Source organism: Podarcis pityusensis (assembly GCF_964106645.2).
Source record: "Podarcis pityusensis genome assembly, chromosome: 1".
Classification (NCBI taxonomy): Eukaryota; Metazoa; Chordata; class Lepidosauria; order Squamata; family Lacertidae; genus Podarcis; species Podarcis pityusensis.
The window spans coordinates 92,245,073-92,267,680 of NC_138028.1; the positions used below are offsets into that span (position 1 = coordinate 92,245,073).

General features: G+C 41.5%; 1 protein-coding gene across 3 annotated transcripts in view; it reads right to left on the minus strand.

The window, feature by feature from the left end:
* Positions 1-250: 250 nt before the first annotated feature.
* The window catches only part of HSPBAP1 (HSPB1 associated protein 1), a 55,165-nt gene continuing 32,807 nt past the window's right edge, over positions 251-22,608 (minus strand). For all 3 annotated transcript variants that reach the window (XM_081007858.1, XM_081007856.1, XM_081007857.1), the window contains 4 exons: positions 20,897-21,068; positions 6,533-6,616; positions 1,613-1,723; positions 251-833 (listed from right to left, as the gene is read on the minus strand). In XM_081007858.1, the coding sequence (XP_080863984.1) occupies positions 294-833; positions 1,613-1,723; positions 6,533-6,616; positions 20,897-21,068 (907 nt within the window). In that variant the 3' untranslated portion in view covers positions 251-293. The remainder of the gene's footprint in view (positions 834-1,612; positions 1,724-6,532; positions 6,617-20,896; positions 21,069-22,608) is intronic.

The window sequence follows — 22,608 nt, forward strand, 5'->3', positions numbered from 1 at the left end:
TGTTGTCTTAGCCTTCTGATAAAACACATAAATGACCCAGCAGGATTATGCATAAAGACAATTGTTTGTTTTTAAGGTACCAAAAGACTGTTGCTTCTGCTGCAACACATAAACTTGGCTACCCCATGAGAAATGGTTACAAAAGCCCTGACATAGTTAGATGCTGTATTGTTTGGAAGTTTGCAGTTGAGCTGATGCTGATGCGCAGCTAAGAAGTCTTTAGTACAGAAGCTGTGGAACCTCCAGAACGTACTTGTCATTTGTTTTTTTTAATTTTCAGAAAGGAACACATTTTAAACACTTGCTCTTTCTATCAAAAGTTGAGCCATTAAACGGATGACTTGGGGATTTAGCACACAATCTAGCAAATCATTTGTACAAAGAACTGCTTGTGGAGAGATGGTACTACATCCTGGATCCTTCTGATCTACTAATGCTCCAGAATCACCAATCACTTTTGATGTCTTCCCAGCACAATGCAATTTTCCAAAGTGTTCATCATTTTCATTTCGAGACCCTTTACTGTCATTTTCAGCTGAACCAGTTGAATCTGTTTCCCAGAATTGTGGTAAAACCTGAAAAAGATTATGTCCAAATGGAATTTTTTCCAGTTTCTTTCCTTGGATCACGGTTAGGCTAGATTCACAGGACATCAACTGGAAGCCTTCAGGTTTTGATCTCCCTTGGACCTTCTTTCTTTTACATGGGTATTGATTAACCTCTTCAGTTATAGGGTCCATGTCTTCAATTTTACTAGTCTTCTGATGCTCTAAATATGCAGAAACAGCCCCATTCACATACTGAAGATTGGTTTCATGGGAAGTTACTTCAACCTAGAAAATAAAATACATTCAGTGTATAAACAGGTAATACCTTCTCTGCTAATCTTAGGATTTGTTTATATGTTTTGTCCTTCTCATCTATCCCCATTGCTTCCACTTTGTTTTGCCACCCTATTGTGTTCTTTGGGTGCTTTTCTGCTTGCTTTCATTTCAACCAAGGTGGCCCACTAGCCCAGCCCAGACATTGCATGCATGGGACTTTCCCCTCTATTGAAGCAAAGGAGGAAGCTGGTTAAGCAAGAGCCGCCTGTGCAAGCCTGAGTTTGTGTGGCATATTTATTGCCTGCAAAAAGCGAATGTCAAATAAATTTAAACTATCCCTGTCAAAGTGCTTCCTTACCATAAAGCACTGGTCTTTACAGTAATATGTGACGATGTTAGGGTGGACTTAAGAACAACAATGTGCACTGAATGGAATCCCAGAGCCATGCAGTGCACACACCCACACTCTTAACTGTGCTGGATTCCCTGACCATCCCTACTACATACAGGGCAAATGGCTAGATATGTACAGGTTGTGCAATCTGCACTTCTGAATCTCTGGATTTGGAGGAGGGAATCCTTGAAAGACACAGGGTACGCTTCCAGCGAGGAGTTAAACCAAGATAATGGAGAGCAGCCATGAAGACTCAGGCTCTGCCATGCCAAAGTTACTAAAAATTCAGCTGCAAAGGTGGGGGCGTGGGGGAGCATAGACTTGCAGTTTAGAAAACAAAAATGTCACTGGATCAAAGGAGTGAAAACCATGGCTTATTAATGCGGAACTTCACCTCTGTGGGGTTGAGCCAGGAATCTGATGCACTGGTGGTTTCAGCAGATTTGATTGCACATATCAGCGTTCGAGTTATTGCCTCTTCTACACGGGCTTCATGATCTGCATCCTACAAGAGAAACAAAAGCTAACGTTGTGATAACTGGAATGGATAGAAAGGAGAGCAGAAATAAGAAGAGAGGGAAACTCAGAGGTGCAATGAAGAGGTGATTGATCAAGCCCAATGTGCTTTGAGCCAGCCACTCTTCTTTAGTGGAACTGATAAAGCAAAAAATCACTACAAAGAAGTACAAAAGGCCACGTTTTTGCTTTCAGGTTCTGTTCTTGGACTTTGGGTTGTGAATGAAGACACCTCTTGCAAGGGCATCCCATAACATAAATACTAGGGCAGAATTAGTTCTTCTGTGATGGGTTTTTATCCATCCTGTCTTAAAAAAACTTTTCCAGAAAAGAAGATCTCACAAATTTCTCAAGCAACTTGGAAACACAGAAGCGGACTTATACCAAGTGAGATTGTTTAACTTCTCCACCAAGCGGGACATGCAAGTAATAGTCTTCTCCTGCTGTTGCTCTCTAGCAATTGTTGTTCAGTGGCATATTCTGAGACTTCACCAGTCTTTCCACCAATAATCCAACCTTTATGACTAGGATGTTGTGTTTTTTAATGAAAGCTGGGGTTTATTTTCTAGGAAGAAGTTGAATTCCATAGCAGTAGAAGGAAGTGGGGGTCAGATGGAGCTCATTAACCCAGGAAGGTAGCCCATCTAGGAGAAGGAAAACTCTTCCCCTTCCTTTGTTGTCTCCCCTGCATTGCAATTATATCAGTTGTAAGCTGCTCAGAACAGAGACCTGTCTCTTATACAGATGGATGCCAACAATAACAAAAATTGTCTACTCTGACTGGCAGCAGCTCTTCCAGGGTTTCACACGTTTCTTTTCCATCACCTGGTACCTGGCCCTTTTAACTGGGGATGTCAAGGATAAAACCTGGAAGCTTCTGCATGTCTTCTACTGACTTATAGTCACTGAATGGAGGGGCTGCAGCTCAGAGTTATTGGTTTCACCATTCACACACTGACATCTTCGGGAGCTATGGTGCCCCGAGCCTCTGAAGAATCCTCATCCCGGAACTCGCCCAGTAGTACTAGAGAAGGCTTCCCTAAACTTAGGTTACATCATATTTTTGGACTGTAACTCCTTTGACCCCCTGACTATCAGCCATGCTGACTGGGGATGATGGGGGGTCCAGCAACACAGAATTGGGGACATAATGACTTCCTGTACAATACACAAATCAAGGGAAGAATTTAATATTGTGTTATGTTGATCTTTCCATCAGGGCAAGCATGCCAGACAGAACAACCCCCCTCACCTCCCCCTGCACTGTTCTGAGGGTTCTCCCGCCACCTGAACCAATCTCAGGGGCACACTGTGGGAGGAGATGGGAGGAAAGTCCTGTTGCACAAGACTGGATGCAATAGTTGAAGGAAAGAAGACTCTCATGTTAAAGAGATCTCTAATTTCCAGCACATACACTTGGGGGTGGGGTGGGGAATTAACATCCCTTATTATCATAGCTAGGCATAATATGCCCATAAAAGCCACATGATCAAGCAATTACATGTTTCTAATTGGCGGACAATACATTGTATTAGCGTCTTGTTAAGTTAATTGAGTCTTGTGAACCTTAATTTATACCACAGGGATGCTGTCTAATGTATAGGGTCTTTAACTCAAGAAGATCAAAAAGGTATGTCCAAAATTGTATCTCTAAATGACTTAAGCTAAGACACAAAGGATTATTTCTGAGAGACAGCAAATGCCTTGGGAGCTATTACAAATGCAAAACTAAATCATTTTAAATTCCAGGGAGCATACTGTCATCAGACAGTATCACCAACCCACTGATGTATTATTGCAGCCTTAAATAGCAGCAGCAGGGAGGAAAAGCAAATGTTGTCTTTAACGAAGGATACCAGCACACAGCTTTTAAAGATGAAACAAGAATCCAGTAATTGATTCTTACATGTTACAAGCTGTCATGTCTCTTCTGAGTGCCTTTAGGCGGTGAAATACAAAGACTAATTTAGGATTTCATCAGGATGAGACACACAGGCAGGGCAGGCTTTCTTGTTTAAGTGAATTGCTTTGGATCGGAGGACTGTTTATGGGCAAGGAGAAGCAAATTCAACGTGTAACGTGGTATTCCTGGCACCATAGCAAATAGTAAGATGGAGGCAGATTGAAGAAATGGGGCTTGCTTGCTTGAGTTTGGCTGGAAGGAAACTGAAGGTGGTGTATAAGGAGATGCTTGTTCCTTCCCCATGGAAACTGCATAAAATCTACCTTCCTCTACCTACCGTCCCATTCCTCTTTCATCTCTACTATTTATCACTGCACCAGCAAAGGAAGCACTATCTGGAATAAAATGTTAGCATTTCTGATGGTGCCATATCACATCTATATCAAACAAATAACACCAGATTGATCTAGTTCAAAGTTATCAAAGGAGGGTTGCAACCTGTACAGACTAGACAGCCTTTGCTGGTCCAGCATCAGTCTCTGTTTGCTATCTTTATCAACTCACGCTGAAGTCGTGCAATAAAAGCTAGACTTGCGTTTTCTTCTTTAAATATGTGTGTGTTTGCTTTTTAAGTTTTAATGATTGTGTTTACTGCAAATGGCTTTAGGACTTCTACTGTGTTTGCAAGTCACTTCGAGTCATTTTTATGAGTTACGCAGTATCACCATCTCATCATCATCATCACAGTCCCAAAACTCTGTATAAACTCTTAGACATGGTGCGACAAGATACTGTTTCCTTTGGTAAGTTCCATTTATTAAATAGTTTGGGAACAACTGCTTCAATGTGCTCAATAATCCTAGGAAATCAGAGCAAAATACTAATTGTGATTAGGAAAAAGAAAGCTTGGCAGAAGGACCACTTCATTGTCTCACATCAGGGCAGTTGCTAGGGAATCTCATGTAAAATTGAACTAAAATGTAGTGCCAGAGACTTGTAATATAAAACTGATGTTAGGAATTGCGGACAATCTTACCAGAATCTACAATTCTTTTTTTCAAATATTCTGCTCCAGTCTAAACAATTAAGGTAGCTCTCATTATGATTTTATTTCATAGACAGTCACAATGTATGTAGTCTTAGAGCTACCAGCAATAATTTTATAATCTTAAGACTAAGAAATTCATCATACGGTCTGATTGTGAAGTATATATGCAGAAAAAGATCTGGGGTCTGTACCTGTTAAATTCAGAGCAGGTGGGCTGTTTCCTAGGAAAATGGACTCCAGTGGTTTTACATTTCTTTTCCTGCAGACGTTTTGATATTATTGCAATGCAGCTTCATAAGCCTGAAACTTTTCAGCGCATCTATTCACATTTTAGTATGTACACATTTAGGCTAGCTTACCTCGGTACATGAACATTCTTAAAGCATTTCAAGGGGTTGCAAGCCTGGAAAGTTCATTTTGCCTCAAAGTATCCATGAATAGCATTAATCCCCCCTACCATAAGAAGCAAGAGTTGAAGTGGTCTCAGTGTGTTGAAAACAAATTAAAACTTTATCCTTTATTATAAGGTCTCAACGAAATAATTAATTGTATCAGTAAGGCTATTGAAGTGGGCCTGACACACACCTATCATATCAACGTGGTAGCAGCTGGTTATTGCTGGAAGCTGGAGAACTGCTTGAGTGAATAATGAAAATGTTCTTGATATTACATTTTAACACCCGTGTCACGCATTATTTTTCTAAGACAGATAGCCCGACACTTAAAAAGTAATGGTGCTGTCATCTCCAGGGATAATAGGGTATAATCAACTGTCACCCAAAAGACGACATGCAGGCATTCCTCGGGTTAAGCAGTGCCCACAGTCAACTTATTAGCTGGAAGCCTCCAAACTGTTTGTGAGGTTTTTAATTTTGGGAGATAGTTAATAACTTCTGTCCAGCATGCTGCATTCAAGCAATACCGGAGACTACAAAACACTAATGTTTGCTTAGCTTTGACTTCAAGAGCATATGCCATTTTGTAAAAAGATGAGGAAGGCATCCTGTGTAGAATACTACCAAGCCTTGGGATTTTCAGGATGTCAGATTCAGTTCCAAGTTACATGGCATGAAGGCACACGAGGCCCCCATTTTGCTGAAACTAAGCAGATCTGGGTCTGACCACTGTTGATGGATCACCCTGAAAACCATATATATATATATAGACTGCCATGAGTTCCACGGTAGAAGACAAGATGGGATATAAACGTTGTGGGGGGAGGAAGATAATATGACACCTACATCAAAGTGAAGCAGACATTTTAACTAAAAAGACGCACTAGTAGCATCTTCACTTTTGTTCCTCTCCACCCACTCTAGCTTGTACTGTCTTGGTCTCCAAAGGTTGTTTCTTGGAAATTTCATGAGAGAGATGAAAATATGCTCAGCTTTTAAACCACACACACAAAAATAAACTACAGCAAGGGGTGGGGTACATGTGGCCCTCCTGGATTCCAACTCCCAGCCCTAACTACTGGCCATGTTGGCTAGAGTTGATATGAGTCCAACAGTATGTGGGTGATGATTTATATAGCCTCATCTATGTACATTACACATTGCACATTACAAAGTGTAAGAGACAGGTCTCTGTCCTGAGCGGCTTACAATCTATGTAATTCCAATGCAGGGGAGACAACATGGGAAGGGGAAGGTCAACAGTGGCAAGGGAAAGAACCTGTGATCATTGCAGTCAAGTATGCTTAGTAGGATGTATGGAAATAGGTAGCTAGCTCATTATTATAAACTACTCCAGCACATTTCCAGATGTCATGCCCATCTGTGAACATTCAGGCCATGTGTGTGCCTGATGGTTTTAAGAGATAAACAATTGGGGGGGGGGATAGTTACCAGTTCAATCCATGAGTTTATGCTAACAGTGATTGGGTCAATGGATTCTACATAATGCCACCAGTGTCTGGGAACAAACAGGACCTGAATGGGACAAGAAGAAGAAAAGGAATTTAAAAAGTTATAAAACCCCTTTTGTGCAACTATAGCGTTTCCCTGACATTAAAAAAAAATCACCTTGAAAAATATATTTTTCAGCAGCAGTTTCTAAACTCCAATTGATCCTCCTCTGCATTTGCTGTCTGCTGTATAATGTACTTAGGCTGTCTGACATGGATCTTATCTGGTTCTGCCAGCCTTTCATTGCTAGGTTCAAAATGCAAACTCCAACTAGCCCACCTCAGCTGGAAACAATTTTTAAACAGTCTTGTCAGCAAAACAAGTTCCCCCTCTCTGTGAAATGGCAGGGTGAGAGCAGCATGTTGGTGAGACCAAAGTGCAGGAGGATTTCCTGTCACAAGCTTGTCCAGACTTCCCTTCTTATCTGACATAAAGGAGTGAAGGAAACGCCAGAATGTCTCATCCCAGGTCAATCTCAATCTTTACCTTCACCTTAAAAAAAAAAAATACAGGGTTCGGTAGAGGAAAGAGAATAGAGAAGAATGGGATTTGGGGGCTAGAACCAGGAACCAGGCAGTTCATTCATTAGATGCAAAGGGTGCAAAATGATTATTAAAGGAAGATGGGGAAATGAAAGAAAAGCCAAAGGAATGATTTGAATTCTTCTTACTGCATATCTGAAGTCAGCCAGATATCCACCCCAAACCAGTTTTGGGGAGAGAGCATCTGAAGAATTATTATTATGAGATTATATTATTTAATATTTCTATCCCTCTCTTCCATTCAAATGAATACTTACAACAGCTAACAAAAGAAAATTAACAAAATAGATAATATTGAAGCTATGCATTAATACAGCAATAATGAAAAGCAGCAGTCATTAAATGAAACAATTAACTGAATCAAATAAGAGTAATATGAGTCTACAATTCTGTGACTCTATGAGGTTCTGAAGCTAACTGACAACGTACAAATTAGCAAGTCACCAGGACCGTATGGCATCGCTGAGAGTTCTTAAAGAACTGTGAAATTGGTTAATCTTCTAACAGAAAAATGCAACTTGTCACTAAAATCAACCTCCTTACTGGAGAATTGGAAGACAGCTAATGTAGCACCATTTTTAAAAAAATCCTAGGGAAAGTCAGGAAAGTAATTGTTGTATATTATTTGAAGTGGGGGGTAAGCAAGGATGCAGTCAAGTCTGCCAATACGACCAAGTTAACCAAGGTGCTGAAAACCCATATAAACTGTGAAGACCTCCAAAAGGAATCAGAGGCCTGTCTAGCCCAGCACTCAGTTGACAAACAAAGACCTTTGGAAACCCCACAAGCAGAACACGAGGAGAGCAAGAGCCCTCTCTTGATGTGGTCCCCGTATTCTTTACGCTAGTTGGGTGTGGCTCCCCAGAGTCTTGGGCAGAGGTCTTTTCCCATTGTTGTTGTTGTGGTTGTTGTTTAGTCATGTCTGACTCTTTGTGATCCCATGGACCAGAGCACGCCAGGCACTCCTGTCTTCCACTGCCTCCCGCAGTTTGGTCAAACTCATGCTGGTAGCTTCGAGAATGCTGTCCAACCATCTCGTCCTCTGTCGTCCCCTTCTTCTTGTGCCCTCCATCTTTCCCAACATCAGGGTCTTTTCCAGGGAGTCTTCTCTTCTCATGAGGTGGCCAAAGTATTGGAACCTCAGCTTCACGATCTGTCCTTCCAGTGAGCACTCAGGGCTGATTTCCTTCAGAATGGATACGTTTGATCTTCTTGCAGTCCATGGGACTCTCAAGAGTCTCCTCCAGCACCATAATTCAAAAGCATCAATTCTTTGGCGATCAGCCTTCTTTATGGTCCAGCTCTCACTTCCATACATCACTACTGGGAAAACCATGGCTTTAACTATACGGACCTTTGTTGGTAAGGTGATGTCCCATTACCTGGTTATTTTAGCCGAGGATGCTAGGGATGCAACCTGAGACCTTCTGCATTCTATGCATGTGCTCTACCACTGAGCTATGGTCCCTGAACAATCACAAGATCCAGTTCCTGCAAATTATTGTACTCAATTTTCTTCTGACCCCAATTCTCCCAGGACTCTTATCTGAAAAGAAAACACTGGCTCCAAACCTTCCACAGGACAAAGCCAGGAATCAGGTGTCATGGGAAGCTTGGGTGACCACAGAGCTCCATAATTTTTCATCCCACCTCCAAAACAGGTGTAATAATCTTAGTATCATTCATAAAAAGATTATTAGCAGCATTACGTACATCCAAGGAATATTAAATGCTTTCAAGTGTTCAGACAGCTGCAGAATCTCCATTAAGCACACAGCAATGTCAGCACTAATACACAGGAGCAAAATTAAGGCATGATTTGATTTGATTGATCAGTTTATAAGCTGCCTTAAACCAAGTGCTCAAAGCAGCATCAAGAGATTAAGGGCTGAAAGAAGATTGGTCATCGGGACACGGGTCCCTAGGTATTATTTTGGCCTTTGAAAAATCCACTCTTGCAATAATTTTTTCAAGGACATACACAAAGTTTCTCAATAATAGTATTCACAATGCTTTACTTCCTCCTGGTTTTTCTAAGCGGAATTATCTCAAGGCTAAAAACATCCTCCATAGTCTTGTTCTACCAGTATTTACTACAGAGAGTGACCAGCCCATTGATAACCTCTCATTCCAAATCTTCTTATCTGAAACAGGGTTATTAGCCCTGAACTATTGCACACATATACAAGGGTTAGATTGAAAGAAAAAGCCGCCCTCCCCCCAAGGCAGAGGAACCATTTAGCAAAACAACCCCAGAAGACCCTAGTCTGTGATGGTCAGTAAATGCTTTCAGTAGCTGCTCTAATGCAGCAAATAAAGAGCCAATTCCAAACAGCATTTTCATCTGTAGAAATACTTTTGGCACTATCCTCTTGGAGGAAGACACATGGAAGACATTACAGCAATCCTGAAAACCCACAGGGGTTTTTCAGGAAATATCCATGAGCAATATGCTAGGTTCCTGCCACATACAGCTATGTAACTTCATTGAAAAATCCACTGACAAAAATAAAATTCTGATGTACTATTTTCCTCCATTGATGTCTTTTCCTCCGTTGATACAAATCCAAATTCAGTGAGGAGGAACAAAGCATGAAGGACATAAAACTATCCCCCAATTAAGCACTTCTAGGTCTCAGTGAGTTCACTAAGATTCCTATTGATTTCATTGCACCCTGCTAACAGTCCAATCCTACATGTTTCATCAGAAGTAAGCTCCACTGAGTTCAATGGGACTTGTTCCCAAGTGTATATAGGATCAAAGCCTAAATCTCTCCCAGTCCCATTGAAGTTGACGGAAATTAAAAAGTGCTTAATTTTTGACTAGATCACACCCTAAGTATATTTACATTCTAGCATAATCTTCACTAACCTGCAGATATTCTGGAGAACCAGCTACCACCATTTCTGACCAGAGGCCATGCTGGCTAATGGGCTAATGGGAATCCAACAGCTTCAGAAGGACACTGAGCTGGGGAAGGCTGTTCTAGCAGATGATTAACAGTGTATACTTTCAGTTCAATGTTTTAAATGGTGCATATGTTAATGCTGTTTTGATGCATTGCTCTCCAGCTCATTATCCAAACCTCATTAATCCTAAACCTGTGATTATTTAAAAACAACTCTTTGCAAGCGTGCGCACACACAGAGATGCACCATGCAGCTTACACAGGGAGATGGGTATATGTAAAACACAGGCCCGTTTACCAGAATATTTGGGGCATTTTGGATAAATATTTTTAAGCCTATGGAAAACTGTTGGTCATAAGAAACTATAAGGTCATAAAAACAGGGACTAAGAGTATAAATATATCTATCAGAGCATAGGAAAGGAACTATTGTGTGGTAACTATATTACAGTAAATTAATTTACTGAAATATGTACATTGATAAGAATTCTCCAGTTTTAAAGATATCCAAGGACATGATTCAAAGTGTTAAAGTGCCTTTGAATCCCATGGATTTCTGTGGAATTGAACTATATGCGTGTAACCAGTGGGGCTTACATTGCAATCCTATGTATGTTTACTCAGAAGCAGATTCCATTCTGTTCAGTGGGTATTAATCCCTAGTTAAGTGGGTATAGGACTGCAGCCTTAGGTGTCTAACTTCAGCTATACAGTGTACCAGATTTTCAGATAACCTATGTTGGGGTTGCCTAGGCCAGTACAGTATGTCTAAAAGACATACCTCAGATATTCATCCACCCACAGTCACTTTCAATGAGATTATTACATGTGTTAGCAGAATTCATGTCTAAAGATCCCTTAAATTTAGAATAATCATGTTATACTCATGACAAAGGAACTAGTAAAATAACATTGGAACAAAAATACATGAGGCTGTCACTGAGAAAAAGAACATGTGTTTGCAGTTTTGTGCTTCAAATGTTTTCTTTCCAATATAGATGCATACATTATATAGTATGGACACTTCTACAATCCAGAATTCCTATGTGTTATGATGCTTATACAAAGCTCTTGCTCACATCATTCTCCTCTTTCTTTTTCAATTAAATGGAAGGAGCAGCTGTGGATGTTGGTGTCAGGGCTGCGGAGTTGCACCATTGAACTAAATGGAGTAATTTTTTAGGGCAAGGTAGGAAACTACCTGCACACATTAGAGCACCTCCAACCCTCTAGTGGCTTGCTGTAATAATGCTATTAGAGTTATTTAGACACAGATGCTACTCTTGTGGTAAATGGGAAAGGCAGCATGAGATAACTAGTAAAGATGGGACAGAGACGGAAGGTTGACTATGGGGAAAAGGAGATAAAAAATGTAAAGTAATAAAACAGCTGTCAAGAGAATGCCTTGAAACAATATCTTATTTGTACATGACATTTTTGGACATGCTAACATAGCGCCAGAAGGTATTCTGAGCAAGTGTGGTTATGGGGTGTGCAAATGTAGACAAGAACAATGAACTAATGTATTTCTCAGTTTAACACAGGCCTTTGCAACCAGTCCTTGCACAATTTACTACTGTGCAGCTACGGATTCTGACTGCAAGCCAAGCATAGTAAATAACTAGCCAAGAGAACATCTGTGCATACCAGCATAATGTTAAAACCAGAATTTATTAAAGCAGCAAGGAATGTAAAGTTATCAAAGGTGAAAAAGGAGTGTGTTGGTGGATGGAATACAAAACTGATGGCAAAGCATGTTTCGAGTTTTGTAAATGTTTTCTCCAAACACGTGTCTCTGTGGTGTCTATGCATATAAGTCCCACCCTGCATAACCAGGACTTTATAGAGGTCCCTGTACATGTTATGCATGTGAACAAGGTCCATGTATTGAGGGGGGGCAGTGGGGCTGTGATGCAGGTCTCATCCTCAATGTTGCAGCTTCCCCAGCCCTGATTCCAACATTCACACCTTAGGTGTGGATAACTGAGCCAGGAAAGGCTACATGTTTAGCCCTTCTTTGGCTGGCGGTTCAGCTGTGGCCCTATGTGGAGGGGGGTACTCTAGTTTCAGGTGTCTATGCTCTGTTACCCTCTAGGTCAGATCACTGCAGTGTGTTATGTGTGGTATACTGCAGTCTTCATTGGAGGCCTCATCTGAAGTAAAAGTAAAGATAAAGGACCCTGAATGGTTAAGTCCAGTCAAAGGCAACTATGGGGTGTAGCACTCATCTCTCTTCAGGCCAAGGGAGCCAGCGTTTGTCCACAGACAGCTTTCTAGGTCATGTGGTCGGCATGACTAAACTGCTTCTGGCGCAACAGAACACTGACGGAAGCCAGAGCGTACGGAAATGCCATTTACCTTCCCACCACAGCGGTACCTATTTGTCTACTTGCACTGGTGTGTTTTCAAACTGCTAGGTTGGCAGAAGCAGGGGCAGAGCAATGGGAGCTCACCACTGTCGCGTGGATTCGAACTGCTGGCCTTCTGATCAGCAAGCCCAAGAAGAGGCTCAGTGGTTTAGACCAGTGTTCCCCAACCTTGGGTATCCAGCTGTTTTTAGACTACAACTCCCATCATCCCTTGCTAACAAGACCAGTGGTCAGGGATGATGGGAATTGCAGTCCGAAAACAGCTGCAGACCCAAGGTTGGGGAACACTGGTTTAGACCACAGCACCACCCAAGTCCATGCCTCATCCGAGACAGGCATGGAAAGTGACCACACAATAATGGACCTTTTCAGTGGTAGCCCCTAATGTGTGGAATGCAGAGACACATGCCTGGGACCATCACTGTCAGGTTTGCAGGCACTAAGCTAAGAAATTTCTTTTTGCCCAGGCCTTTGGTAGTTAAGTTAGCCTCTTTTGTGGTAAAGGCAATGACTGATTTACACATATCCAACTGACACGTGACCATGCATGTGTGAATCACAGTGGCCGGAAAAGGGGTGTAATGGGCTTATACACGCTCCTCCGTCATGTATGATGACCTGGAATGCAACCCCCGTGCAAATCGGGGGGTTGCCTGTACTTTTATTTTAGTGGGGTGAGAGAAGACTTGCCCTTCTCATTGCATGGTTGGCTGAGCCTTTTAGGAATTTGGTACAGTACATTGTTTTGAAATTTTATGTTTTGATTTTCATCTATTTGCAAAGTTCAGTTACTTTGAGGCTTTTTTGTTTACAGTGACTAGCAAACATAATCAGCAACTCCTCCAGCTCCCATAGAAGCTTACCTGAGCAGTCAGGGATCCAGCTCATTTAAATATCTACATTCATATGGTTCCTTGGCTCAGACCTCCCCACCTAAATGTAAATGTCAGAGGTACAGCTGGGGTCCTGCTGCCATTCTGAATAATGCAGCCCCTTTATGTGCATAAGACATGGAGGGGACTCTGCTTTTCCTGTCTCCCAGTTAGGCAGAGTAACTGTACACCCTGCCGAACATTCAACAGAATGAGTGTAGGCTGCGGGGCAAGACATATCCCCTTTCCCCTCTTCGCCTCCTACACGTTAATTCACCAGTTATGCTGTGTGAATAGGGTTATCAATAGGGCTGCATGTGGGGAAGTTTTATTTTAAAGGCCTTTTAAAAAGTGTCAAAAACATTATGGAAGGTCCCTTCTAAGTTCATGATACACGTCATTAGTCTTGTTCCAAAAGCTGTGACAGTCTCACCAAAAGGTCCCCACCTTTTGTACTGAACATGTATATTACAATATATATATTTGCCCATCAAAAAACAAAATCTGTCCAAAATTAGGCATCACTAACAAGGAGGATTAAAAATCACTAGCAAAGCAAGAGAGCAATTTCTGAGGGGCAAGCAGTCAGTCTTGAATGTCTGTCGCAGAACAAACACATTCACACAGAATGAAATAACTCATGAGCAGTTTCATGTTTATTCAGAGGGCAGAGCAGGGTTGATTTTGCTGATGTGCGGTAGGATTCTAAAGAGATATGAAGTTAAATCTTTCAGTGAAAGTCAGATGAAGATTACAATTTATTTCAATGCCATTTCAAATCCGTTTTCCATATATGAAGACAAACTTGATGAAACAAATACTCTTTTGGGGGGGGGGCGGTAGCCTACAATTTATATGAATTGTGCTCCACAAAAGAGAAGAGTTATGAATGTGTGAAAATGAGTTTTTTATTGATCAGCAGCTACCCACATCTCTTGTCCATTTTTTTTGTTTTTGTTTTCCAGAGTATTCTTTTTAATTCAGGTAGGTAGCTGATGCCAATTTGCTATTAGGGGGAGGAAGCACCACACAAACTTCAGACACTCACAAATGAACCTCTCATTTCGAACACATAATTATGCTCACAAACCCACATGCTGAAATTATCATTTGCAAGTGCGAGATGGAATTAATTCTGAAGTAACTTGGCCATCACTGATGATCACACAGATGTTTTAAGGATAGTGTGACATTTCAAACATTTTAATTGGGGGTGTTAAGATTTCAAAGGACACATTCAAGCTTCTAAAAAAAAAAATTAGCCTACAAACTGACTAGGCAAATCTTTTAAAATCAATGAAATTGCATTGAATTTAGCTCATCTACTTCTATTCATCCTGGCTTAAGAGTTAAAGACCAAGGTAACATTAAAAAGCAATTAGAATATATATTGAAACAGGGATCCTGAATGTATTTAATATAACCAAGAGTGGTGGAATGAGACACATTGGCCAGAAGATGGCATTAGGCACATTAAGTTTCTTTTAATATTCAAAGCCAGTATCCAGCTAGCATACAGCTGCTCTCCTGAATACCAAAACACACCTTTATCTTTATTTTATTTTTCAATTCTGCATTGTTACAACATCTTAATCCAAGGCATGCAGTTCCCGGCCAAGCAAGAAACAGAGATTACTGTAAATTACCACAAAGTGAAGCTGACTGCAAATCCTCAAGTAATTGTATTTGTAATACACGCTCAATCTTTGCATTCGGTTAGAACAATTCGTTTGCTATCTAAGGGATTCTCATCAAATTGCTTCATCACAAACCCTTCCAATACTAGACAGGCCTGAGCAGAGCCAGCAGGCATTATTCTTCTGGGAGACAGGCCTGCCTTAAAGGGCCTTGGCATTCATTCATTGCAGACAATTCCTTAGCTTTGCTCATTTGGAAGGATCGCTTAGTACAGCCCTCCTGGGATTTTAACACTTTAGAGGTCAGGTGAAAAGTGGTGGCTGCAGGAATGCATGCTCCATTAATTTTCTTTAAGGTCCCTGTACACAGAAAATGAGCAGGGCAGGGAGAAGGCTAGGCTAGAACCCTTCTTCCAGATCTGCTACCTGTCCGTAAGCAGGGAATTATATTCAATCTTCCTCTGGAATGTGTCCAGAAGAGGGCGACAGAGGTTCTGAGGGAGACCTGGAGACCAAGTCCTACTAGGAAAGGTTGAAGGAGTTGGGTATGTTTAGCCTGGAGGGGGAGCTGAAGGTGTATTCCTTCAAATACCCGAAGGGCTGCGCTATAGATGGTTCAAAGCTATTTTTGAACCTGACCCAATTAATTCAAATATCACCCCTGCCTGCTGCTCACAAATGATTCAGATAAAGCCTTAGAACTTCGGGATGGCATGAACTTTTCAGACCACGGAATAGACTGCCTCAGAAGGATGTGGACTCTTCCTTGTTAGATGTTTTTAAGCAGAGGATGGATGGTCACCTATCAGGGATGTTGTAGTAGAGAGGTTCCTGCATTGGCAAGGAGCTGGAATAGATGGCCTCGAAGACACCAGGCGAGCCTCCCTGGAAATAGCATTCCACAAATGGGAAGTCACCACAGAAAAGGCCCACTCCTCTCATGTTCCCACCCTCTGGACCTCCCATGGAGGGGGCACATGAGGAAGAGCTGCAGATGATGATTGCAGGGGCTGGGTCAGTTCATATGGGGAGAGGCGGTCCTTGGGGTATTGTGGTCTTATGGTTCTATGTCCTCACTTGCATTCTGAAGTAGAAACCTAGGCTGGCATTGCCATGTGTTTTCTTGGCTTCAAGTCTCTGTCCACTCAGTGGCTGCCAGAGATTAAAAAAAAGAAAGAAGCTATACTAGCATGTCTTTTGCAAAGTAGCACCTCAGAGCACTGGAACAAGCAGCTGGCCTTTAAACCTTCTATTTTTAACAAGATTTGACTTCTAATTAGTTGAAGCTTAATTAAAAACAGTGACACTACTGCTTCATTACCATTCCTAATCACTGAAACAGAATGCCTACATTGAATTCTTTAACCTGAAAACAAGGCAATGCCCCATTGTTGGCAATTTAAAAAACAACAACAAAAAACACCATCTATTGAAAACATCAACAAAATGATGAGCAAAGATCATTACTCTGCTGCAGGAGAGAAAAAACTGTGAAGTAAAATCATTTAATTTGGGGCACTGGGAATACATTTATTATGCAGTATAAAATGTTAATTTGCTATACAACGGAACACACTGAAAATAGCTTTGAAAGTGCCATAACAGCACAATGCTATACATGCCCACTTCTAAAACTTCAGATGTTCCAGTGGGCATTGAAAACACTTTATTCTTTTTTGTGAGTGTGTGTAGGGAGAAAGGGGCCTCTATTTTGTGGGGGATGGGCAGGTGATGAAATTTGATTCAAAGAACTGAAATGTTTTGCTGTTGCTATTCTTATTGTTATTAGCATACTGATATTCTGTATGGGATATATGTGTCTGTGTGTGTGTGTGTGTGTGTGTGTGTGTGTTTTAGGCCACCACAAATGGTGAAATATAAATACATTTTAAAAATAACTTATTTTTTGCAGATTTCACAGTGACTTTAAAATGCAGTTAAATTGACAGACACAGGGTGGAATTCAATGCAATGCTAAGGAGATGATGCCATCAGCCTGAGCATTCCTGCTTGCCCAAAGGAATGATCTCTCACCTTCCCGCCCCCCCCCCCGCCCCCCGCATTGTGCTCAGGGTTCTCTCAACACTCCAGAGTGGATTTGGGGGAGGCACGGGGTGGGGGGCACATGAGGGAAAAGAGGAGAAAAGCCCTGTTGTGCCAGCAGGAGTCCTTGTGCTGAATTTTGCCAGTGGAATGGAGTAGTTGAATCCGCCCATAGAATATAAATTTAATAAAACAACTCATTAAAAGAAAAAAAGTCACAAAGAGAATTGGAGAACGTTAGCCTTGACAGGTTATCATCCTGCTTCAATCTTTAGGACCACAAATAAAAGGGTGGTAAAAGGTAAAGGGACCCCTGACCATTAGGTCCAGTTGCAGACGACTCTGGGGTTGTGGCTCTCATCTCGCTTTATTGGCCGAAGGAGCAGGTGTACAGCTTCCGGGTCATGTGGCCAGCATGACTAAGCTGCTTCTGGCGAACCAGAGCAGCGCATGGAAACGCCGTTTACCTTCCCGCTGGAGCAGTACCTATTTACTTCCAACTGCTAGGGACTGGGCAATGGGAGCTCACCCCATCGCAGGGGTTTGAACAGCCAACCTGTGGTTTAACCCATAGATAAGTCTATCCAAAACTATCTCTGTGAGTTTTGGGGCACCAGGGACCCTCCCTGTCTTGTAAGATACACAATAAAGGATGCTGAGATTCCATCAAATCCATCAATGTGCTGCATTCCCTTAAAGACTTAAAAAATAAGTGGGACTTCCGGGTTGGCGCCTCTGGCAATGGCGGATTTCCTCCGATCGGGAGGAACCCGCTCCGTGAAAAACAGGGTCTGAACCGCCACGGCGAGGCGGGAGAAGCCTGTGGACATGGGATTCGGCTGGCACCTTTGCGCCTCCCCTACTCGCGGGGAAACCCTGTTTTGGGGATCCGGAGCGACGTGGGGTGAGTGGCGCGGTGCTTTGAATCGACTGCTTCTTTCACGGAGTGAAGCCGCATTGCTGTTGCCAGAGAGCGCTGACTTTTTCCTGTGGACAATTGGATTTTAAACAACTACTCGTGAGTAAAACGGAAAATTGGATTTTTAAATACTTCAATTTGGCACTGAAATGGGAAGGTTATAAACAGGAAGTCCGCCTCCTGTTTTTGTAAATAGACTGAAGCAAAGACGTTACAAGTAAAGCCTTTGAAAGTTACAAAACCCCCTTAGGAAGCAGGAGAAGAGGGGGAAATTTTGGATCTAGTGAGCCTGCAGGAGAGAGTGAAAAAATTACCACTGCTCTGAACCTGGGAACGGGCTGCCAGATGACGTTTGGAGAGAGTGCTTTTGACAGAACGGATTTGACAGCTAGCTAAACAAGAGTAAGATACTGTTTCCATTGTCCCTTTCTGCGTTTTAAAAAAAAGAGGAAAAGTAACTGAAATTTTATCTTTAATGTTTGAAATCGTGCTTGAAAGAACTGATACAAGTGGAGACTGTTTCCCTCTAGAGGGAGCTTTTGAAACTGTAACAGGACTGTAACTGGGGAATTTCCAGCTGCAGAAAAGGAGTTTGGGAACCAGAGAGCGACCTTGGACTATTTAAAAATGTTGATAGGAGAGGCCATTGTGACTGTTTTATGTAAGATAAGCTGTTCGCTGGGACAGCTTCACAAGAAGATGGATGATATGACTCTCAAAGTTGATAATTTGGAACAGAAAGTGACCAACTTGAGTCAAAAAGTGAACAATAACACAGAAATAATTCAGGACTTGGTACAGGAACCCATTTTGGCAGGACAAATGGTGGAGGAGAAGGAGGAGAAGGAGAATGCAGCTGTTGTTCAACATAAAATAATACAAGTGAGATCTGTGGATTTACAGAAACAAATTGGAGATTATAAATTGAGGCCTTCTATGATTGAATCCAGGAAAAGCCAGACTCCAAGGAATGGATCCCGGTTTGGATTAAAGAAGGAAAGTTGGAAAGAGCCCTCTATGCAGGGATTAACTGACTTTTGGGACATGGACTCGGGCCTGGAGGAGATTGAAGTTTTGGGGGCCTTTGGAATTGGAGGAATTTTGAAATATACCCGGAAATACTTTATGGACTGCAGTTTTAACTATGGAAACTCAGCTGATTTGTTCAGAAGGAAGAAAAGGATCGACAGGTTGGAATTTCCCCGAGATTGGCTCTTTAGCATTAAAGAAAATGAAGAAGACCTGCAGAAGGGACTTGGAAAAGAGTTAAGAGCCTCGGACATAAGATCACCAGGTTGATGGACTTTATGGAATTGACGGAAAGGACTGGCAGAATCCGAAACCTGGGAAAGGAGATGGTGGAAGAAGATTGGAAAATTTAAAGTTTTTATATAGACTTATGGTAAAACTAATGAGTGATAGAAAAATGGTGGAATGATTTTTTATTTTTTATGGGCTTAACAGAAATGTTATAAGGAGTTAAGCACATATAAGTAATTTAGTTTTAATGGAAAATAAGGTTAAAATAATATGTTATTTACAATATCACAGAAAATGGAGAAAGATGGAAAGGATTTGCTGAAACAATTAATATAAGCGGAACACAAAAAGGGAGGTGTGAGGAGGTCCAGGAAACAAGGGAACGAAAGATAGAGTATGGAAAAGAGAGGATGTATGTCTTTAAATTGCTTTTGTTTTGGGGAGTGGGGTTTGTTTAGTTTAGCTTAATGTGTCTAGTTTTGAGTTTAGGTTGTGTTTTGTATTGTTTATATATTGTATTGTATTGTGTGTTTTTCTCTCTCTCTTTGTTTTTTTCTTCTGTTTTTTCTCTTTTGCTTTTTTCCCTCTCTTTTTGTAATCTATAAAAGTAATAAATATTATCTCAAAAAAAAAAAAAAAAAGTGAGTCTCACTGAGTTCACCGGCACTTACTTCCAGCAAGCGGGTATCTGAATCGGAGAAAACCAGCCCATTTTGTACAGTAAGTTACATGTTAGGCAAAGACGTGATTACATCTACTATAGAGAAATTCATCTGGAAGGAGCATTCTAGTGACCCTTAAGTACTGATGGCCTGACACATTGAGATATCCTTCACAGGGCTGCTTTTCAGATACTGTGGTCTCCTTTCCTCAGTAAAATATGATTAATCAACTTTCACATGACCTTGTTAAGAGTACTTTGAGATTCTCTACTGAAATACTAATGCGTGCTGTAAATACAAGTGATGTAGCTGCTGGGCAAGTGTTTCCATTATGGAAGTTATCCATCACCACGAAAGCGTAAGTAAAAGCTCTTTGCTGGCTCTGCACACTTATTCATTAAGAATACATTGTAAAACTTGTGAGTTGCAGAGATGAGATGGTTTCAGAGCAGCCCCAGAAGCCTGTTAAGTACAGGATTCAGAGAAACTATTGGGCAAAATGTCTGTGAAGCATGGTGCCTTTTTCTAGATGGTCCAGTTGCAAGACAAGTGAAAGAACATGAGCCAGGAAGGTTTCACTTGCTAGAGAATGGCATTAAACAAACAAGGTTAGATCCAGAAGACTTTGCCTCCTGTGAACGAAAAGGCTTCTCCAATCCCCAAAAGGCTTCAGATTCAGCTTGAGGAATCCCAATGGTGGAACAGGAGAATTTTTTATTATTATTTTAAACCCCCCCCCCCAACCGGCAGTCTCCTATAGACCCTGGAAAACTGCTTTGGCTTGGGGAATCCTTTGAAATAACATGGGAGGTGCCACTGAGGACTACAGACGAAAAGGGACATTGCTGTAAGTTGCCTCGCCTCTCTTTCCACCAGCAGGAACAGTCTCTGCCCAGTGGATACATCTGCCAGCAGCAGCAAACGCTTCATCCAATGCAAAACGTTTTAGTGAGACTGAGAGAAGTAAGACAGACCTCATGGTCCTCCTCCCAGCTTTGTTTATTTCTTTGTTTACTCCCACCCAACCCCCCTCTCTATTTCATATTTAACAAAGGTTCCAAACTAGAGTAAAGTTAGAGTTCAGGAATTACCTGGCCAGGTTCAAGTGTAACCACATGGGCCTTTGCTTTCTTAAACTGTGGGCAGCTTTTCAAATCAGGATTGACCACATTGACCCTGCTGAAGACGCTGGATTCTTCATAGGGAATTCTGGTAGGATAAAGGAAACTGGAGTCTTCAGGTGGGTAGAGATGCCATCTTTTCCTGGAAGCAGAGATGATGCAAGTCACAGTCTCCCATTTAGGCTGAGCAACTGCAAACAAACAAGTCTATCAATACCACAAACGAGCATCCTATTTAAGACTTGTGAGAAGCTGGAAAACAGGCACTTATTAAGTAGCATAATGCACTAAATGGTCACGCACCATTTTAAGGAGGCGGGGAGCATCACTTTAAAAACAACAACACATTTATGAGTCAGGACTACATTTCCCTAGATACAGCTATGAAGGGAGACAACATGTACGACAAACTTCAGTGACTCACTTCTGCCTTTACTTCTGAGAAACCAACTCTGTATTGAACTTGATACTGCAGTTTGTGTTAACTCTACTCAGGATCTTAATTTTTCTAAACCAAAAGGTGCGCCACTGTGGAAGATTTCCAGTTTACATATTTCCAGTAGTTTGGGTGCCATATTTCAATATATTTAAGACATACAGCATATCCAGTGTTTATATTCTGGCATGCATCTTGGTTATTCCTCCTCTCTCAGTTGTCTTTTATGCTCGCCATACTTTAGTCCAAGGAAAGCAATCTGTCTATTTAGACACCTAACTCTCATAAAATGCCAGGGTGGTGCATAGACCCCCATTGCTTGAATTTCCTGGATCTGCCCTTGGGGGTATGGGAGTGTAGCACAATACGAAAATCCTAGCAAGTGCATGCTTCTCTCTTTGAAGAACCTAACATCATAAAGCAAGATTTTTCTGTAGGGAGCCTGCTGTCTAATTTACTTTCATGTTCAACCCAATCCTAGCAATTGGGGGAAGTGGCCATAGTTCACTGATAGAACAAATGCCTTCCATGCAGAAGGTCCCAGGGTCAATCCTGAACATTTAAAGTCAAGAGCTTCAGAAGTTGTGAAAGGCATGTTTGCATGAAACCCTGGAGAGAGTCAAAGTAGATATTACTGGACTACAGTATAAGGCAGCTTCCTGTGGTTCCGATGCATGTTAACTTCTAAGTACATTTCTCGTTATTTAATGAGGCTTTGATCCAGGTAAGCATGGATAGGATTGTAGGGTTAGTGAAACATCCAAGTTGATTTCAGAGATCTTGGGGAACAGGCCTGCAATCCTGTTATTAAGCTATTTTTTTAAAAAAAATGTGTCTCTGTGTGTTTATCCATAATGCTGAATTGTCAATTCACAAGGCAGAGCAAATGAGCACATAAAAAAGTTTTATAAGGAGAAAAGTCTAAGTGATGGAAATAGTAAAAGGAAAAGTAATTAAAATAATAGCCCATGCAGCAAATTTATGGAATTTAAGAAGAGCCACATAATCAACAAAAGAGGGATGCTCTCACATGTTTATTGACACCATAGACAGGAAAAGCAAAAGGCAATCTGATGAGCACAATTAAAGCAATTGGCACTGCCTGGCTTTCAGATCATGGCTGTCTCCCTTTTCTTCCTCCTGCGACAACCATCACTTCATTGTCATACCCTCCAGCTTCTGTACCATTTTCTTCTCTAGCAATTCTTTCTGTTATTTTGTGTGTAAGATATAGTTTTGGACTTGC